The sequence below is a fragment of the Exophiala oligosperma genome (assembly GCF_000835515.1).
Source record: "Exophiala oligosperma strain CBS 72588 unplaced genomic scaffold supercont1.10, whole genome shotgun sequence".
Taxonomy (NCBI): domain Eukaryota; kingdom Fungi; phylum Ascomycota; class Eurotiomycetes; order Chaetothyriales; family Herpotrichiellaceae; genus Exophiala; species Exophiala oligosperma.
Window position 1 is genome coordinate 1483463 of NW_015622827.1, and position 5698 is coordinate 1489160.

General features: G+C 51.1%; 1 protein-coding gene across 1 annotated transcript; it reads right to left on the reverse strand.

The window, feature by feature from the left end:
- Window positions 1–3115: 3115 nt before the first annotated feature.
- PV06_09703 (uncharacterized protein) lies at window positions 3116–5698 on the reverse strand. The gene is made up of 8 exons (XM_016411167.1): window positions 5227–5698; window positions 5034–5146; window positions 4875–4975; window positions 4625–4802; window positions 3995–4570; window positions 3842–3933; window positions 3562–3768; window positions 3116–3484 (listed from the first exon to the last, which is right to left on the reverse strand). Exons 1-8 carry the CDS (start codon window positions 5504–5506, stop codon window positions 3268–3270), a joined length of 1764 nt encoding a protein of 587 aa, XP_016258974.1. The 5' UTR covers window positions 5507–5698; the 3' UTR covers window positions 3116–3267.

Consider the following 5698-nt stretch of genomic DNA (forward strand, 5'->3'; position numbering starts at 1 on the left):
GACATTCAGTGCTATTTATCTACGATATCTCAACTTCAAAGAAGAAACAGTACAACTGCGGGCTACAAGGTTCAGATTCTATCGAAAGTTACTCTACCAACTGCTGGAAGTTAGTCCGCATGGTGAATGCAACAGAATGACGATGGTAAGTGGTGTTCGGTGTTCCATGGCTTGTCGAACTCGGAACTGGTGGCCCATGCTTCAGATACAACCCGCAAGCACAGACGATTCCACGAATGGCAACGACAGAAAACGGCAAGTCCTTCACGCGGGAGACGGGAAAACGTGCGTGCACGGTCCACGGGGGCGCATCTAGAACAAAAGAATCTCTCAATAGCGCTATTTTTACATTGCTTTTAGTGTTATCCGGAGAGAGCTGCGCCTCCAGTAAAATTCCCTCTCTCTCTCTTCTGAGGAACGGGCTAACGAGAACAGGTAAGAAGAGGTCCTGCAAGTTACATTCTCCAGAGCCAACAGCTGTTCTCTCATATTCGTCGTTGCAATCTGTGGCTGAGCGTCACCAGAGTTAGAGAAGACAACTGATATCACTCATATCGCCGTGTCTGTTGTGACGTCTAGTTCTAGACAAGATGCAGTGCGATGAGCCGGGCACACTTTTACCCCAACGTGCGTCATCTGTTGTCAAGACCGATGGCATCTGCGTAGGATACTGTGGTCCGAGGGGTCTAGGTAGAAAGCACCACGTTGTGAAAAGATCTCTGGACACCGCTTCTGTGGATGATCAGCCAAAAGACAACTTTCTTCTCAGTTCTATTTTCTATCTATTGTACGTTGTTTACACCAGAGTGTACTTTTCTTGATACGCAATCGGTCCCTTCTGGTAGTTCAAGTCCGTTGTCGTATTGTACTTCCACCAGAAATCCAGATACTCGGGATAACCGGCCTTTGCCACGCCACACATGTCTACGAAGTTGGGAATCTGATTGACAATATTGGCAAAGTCGTCCAGGGGACAGGAATAGCCAGGCCCGCTCTGGCAGTTTTGCCATGGGACGACAGCTTCATTCAGTACCGCACGGACAAACGTGCCCGGCTTACTCAGGGCCGTGGCATTACACGAGAGTCGCTCGAGCACCAAGTGTCCGCCCATGGGCACCATGTCGGCGCTGTTGTATGGATTTGGGAACGGAATCGAATTGTTCGGGAGAGGGCTGGAAGGGACGTTCAGGCCCAGAGCCGCCAGGACCGGCGTCATGTAAGCATCGTGGGCAAAGTTCCACGACATGCTGAGATGCGACGGCCCAGCTCGCATCAAAGCCAGTGAGGCGTTGGCGAAAACTTGGCCAACCGCGACTTGGTATGGGTCGCCTGGTCTGTGTGGGATACCCCAACGTGTGTTAGCCTCACAGTGTACTCTCTCGAAGCAGGTTCACAGGATCTATCATAGGTTAGGTAAAGAGACGTACCCGGAACAATAGTAGTACGACAGATCTTGAAGGTAGCCGAACGCTACCCATTCATCGAGCGTAAATGCCTCTACCCACGGCGAATGTGGTCGCGCTTGAAGTTCGAACGCCGCCAGACTCATGAGTGACTTGATGTCAGATGAGTTCAAGGTGAGGGCTGGGTTTTGGGAGTTGAATCGCTCGGCTGCGACTGCCAATGGTGGCAGCATTCTCTGAGTGTAAAAGCAGGCCAGCAAGCCGGTGTCGGAGAGACAGGTCGGCGTGAGACTGTCGGCACCTTGGGTATAATTCTCCGAGATGATGTTCATGGCCGCGCTGGTGGAATAGTTGTAGCCGAAGAAGCCCATACCGAAGTACCGCGCCGTCTCGACGACGCGTTCGTAGCCGCCGGCGAAGATGGGAACGGTAGATTCGCCGTCCCAGAGGTGTCCGTACTTGGAGCGGTATTCGGAACCACGTTTGAAGGCGTCCAGGAGACCAGAATACGGCCCAGAAAAGGTCTCCTGCTCAAAGTAACCGGGCTCAGATAGGAACGAAGTCCAACCATTCAAGAAGGAGAGATCGCCTTCCCATTTGGTAATGCCAGAGGCGTAAAGCTTTTCGAGGGCATGTTCGATGCTCGCGGCCGTGATGGAATCCGGGTAGCGTTCGCCGTGGCGCATCAGCATGATAACCTGATCAACTGCACAGGACTCTGGCGCATTAGGATCGATGCCGTAACCGACACGGTCGGTGTATGGCCCGATGCCGCCAGTGTGTTTGAGCACATTGTAAGAGTCGTAGAACGTCTGAGGGAATTGCTTGTCAAGGTACGTATTGTACCCGCGGGAAGCTGCGCACACACTGGATACCAGTAGGCTCGTGGTCAGAATACTGAAGAGAACCATCCTTCCTCACCAACGTAAAGTGACTGGGGAATGAATTTGGACGCAACATCACGTCGAGGGAAGAGCTCTCTCTTTATGCATACTTTCAAGAAGCTCAGGATAGTCTAGTTGGTGCTATGGACGATGAAAGGCTTGCGAAACTCGCGCCCACGTGGTAGACGATGCAGGAAGAGTTCCTGCATTGTTCTATACCGAAGGATACTAAAGGTTCCGAGAAGCTGGTAGATTATGCCGCACGTGAAATTTGTATGGACCCTATTGGTGACGTCTGGACAACGTATGGGTATTCATTGTCCTCGGGCATAGACGGTCAAGTTATAGCTTCAATAGAATCATTGCCGGTCATCTTTAGCTAAACTCTCTCATTAGAAGCTCCTCTCGGCCCATCCGTGGCTCGTAAATCAGCTGCTCAGCTAGGAGCAGAGCGGTAAGGGCAAAGAAGCCGCAGGGACGAGACCAAAGGAAGATCTCTCAATATTGACAAAAATCGTTAGCTTGGTTAGCATAGAGATTTAAAGAAATAAAGAATGCTTAAAGAAATATTTTTTACGCTTAAGCATTTGAGTCTTGACGGTGTTTACTACAATACATGTGCGAGGCAGTACGTAGTGCCCCCGTTATTCAGTGCACAATTCGGGGCTTAGCAAGCTGCCGTCAGGGCCGAAAGGTGGATTGGTTCCAGTACTCCGTATGGAGTATTCGCATCCGAGAACAGACACCAATCTCTGGACAGGTCAAAACTTGCTGCAAATAACACTGGCATTTTGTACATATTGGGGAAGCAAAAAACTTCCAATCGGCGCCGGAGACCGTACTATGTTATGCTCTAGTGATTGTGATAACATGTTCTCATGTAAATGACCATCATTATGCTAAAAAGCGTGGCTCGAAATTCTCCTTCTGGAACCTCCTCTATCTTTCCTTATTCGTTCCTCTTGTCTCGCCCAAGCCTATTAGACCTGGAACATCCTCTTCACGAAATTCGGCTTCTTGCCCGGCTCAGCCCAACTAGACCGTCGCTCTGCGACATTTTTGGCATCGTTTTCAGCAATGATATCCTCCCCAGTCTCGGCGTGGTCCATCTTGGACTCAAGATGGGGGAAGAAGCGGTTGAAGAGCCAGTAGAAAATGGCAGAGGAGATGAAGGAGTAGATGTAGCCGATAGCGAATCTGATGGGGGAGGTTAGCCGGGCGGAACTGAGGTGAAGGCGGAGCTGATTGGAGTCGAGGAGTTGAGCGGTACTTACAATCGTTGCCCACCTAGAGAAACACTGGTTGTGCCGTGGCCAGCGACAACGATGTTGTTGACGAAGCCCGGAAGCGGAGGGATGCAGCCAATGATGAAGGCAGCAAGGGCGCGCCAATTTGTTGCGAACCTGGGACTATAGCGATAGATACCGTGGAATTGGTACATATCCATAACGGAGACGTTACCGCGGCGGACGATGTAGTAGCTGCACAGTGTCAGTCATTGTGCACGTACCCGACAAGATTCATCTCCTGTCAGCTGGACTTGAAAACACGTACTCGCAGATCAAGATACCTGTCATTGGCCCCAAGAAGATTGTATAACCACCGAGGAAAGCGAGGAACTTTGCAGCCGAAGCAAGAATTTTCCACTACGCAAGATTATGTTAGCTGGGATTGTTCAACATCGCACTGAAGACCGCAATCACTTACCGGCACAAAAGCCCAACTGCCAATGAAGGCAGCTAGTAGCTGGCCACGTCGGATATTGATATATCGCGGTGCAAAAGCCATCAGATCGTTGGCCGCGCTGATGGAATTGGCGGAAATATTGATACCAAGTGTGACGATGATGAGTCCGATAGCGGCAAAGGCAGCGGCAGCCCGTCCACCATGCGACCCGGATTCCATCCATAGATTGATGATATCGATTGGGTTCCAGAGAATCTGGCCATAGGCAGTCTCAGCAGACGCCGCCGTGAAGATACCCAACAATCCAACGATGGTGAAGATGGCCGGGATGACTATAACCTGCACGTTCTGATCACTTGGCTTCTTAGCGTATCGCGAAAAGTCGGCAATGTTCAACCCGAGCGTCGCATAATTGCCCAGTACGCCGTTGAGATTGCTGAAAAAGGCCCAACCGAGCGCGGAGCCGTGAAGAAGGGTTGGCTGTGTGATGACGCTGCTGTGGCTGATTGTACCACCGGCGCGGCGAAGAGTATCGCCAAAGATGGCGAGGAAGCAAATCGGGGCGATGATGGACTTGAAGGCGAAGAAATATTGAACCTATCGAGTGTTATTCAGGCGAAGAAAAAGACAACAAAGACTGAGATGTCCTACCTTGGTGTAAGGAATACACAAGAATGGGAGCTGCAGCAAGAAGTATAGCAGAAATCCAACCATTCCAGCGCTGGTGATACCCTCATCCTTGGCAATGTGATTTGGGATGTTTTTGAACGACGGCCAGATTGCCGTGAGCAGCACGGTCATGCATTGACCACCCGTCGTGGTTTGAACACTGCACACATTGTCAATCTCAGTCACTCAAGACTTCAACGCGACCGGAAAGAAGTCGCGCAGTATGACTCACCCGAGCCACACAGTAGCCAATACGCAACGAGACAAGACGACGAAGTAGCTGAAGTAGTAGCCAAAAGGCATTCGTGCCAGTACCGGGAAAGGAGTGTGAAGCTGTGGCAAGTCAGCGCCCACTATACCTCCCCGTGCATCGAAAATGGCAATGACGTACTGTGGCACCAATTCGACCGTTGATCGTAATGACCAGACCCATGACAAAATTACCGAGCACACAAGCGCCGACTGCAAATTTCCAGTCCAGGCCAACCGATATCATGGACGAAGCTGCGCGGACTGTCAGCGACACTTCCGCCAAACACGATGACCACAGTGGCAACAAATCCGTCGCATGCGATGTCACTTACCGACTTCCCAATTACTAACGGCCCAAGCATCGGCCATCCAGTACGCGATATACGCGCCCCAATTCCATGTCCGCTTACTCGGCGGAATGGGATCAAAGTCGGCATTTGATGCGTTTTTGCTGGCGGCGAAAGAGCTGGGCTCCTGGCGCACTTCCCAACTAAAATGCGGGATGAATCGACGCTTCACGGTGCCGGTGTCGGTTTCATACTCGACCGGCAGGTTGGATGGCGAAGGAGAGGACTTGTCCTCGTAGTTAACGTATTTGTCGTCAGTGGCCATGACGTACGGCGAGGTTGTCGATGAATGCAGATTGTGACCAAGCGAACGATTCAGAGCGTCGGGAACATGGGAAGAAGGTTGCCAACAAGGGATGGGATGGTGTATATATAAAGACCCCTTGTGTCGCGTGCTTATGCACCTTTGTAGTGGTTGGGATGTCGAAAATTGAATTGTTTTTCAGCGTTATCACCG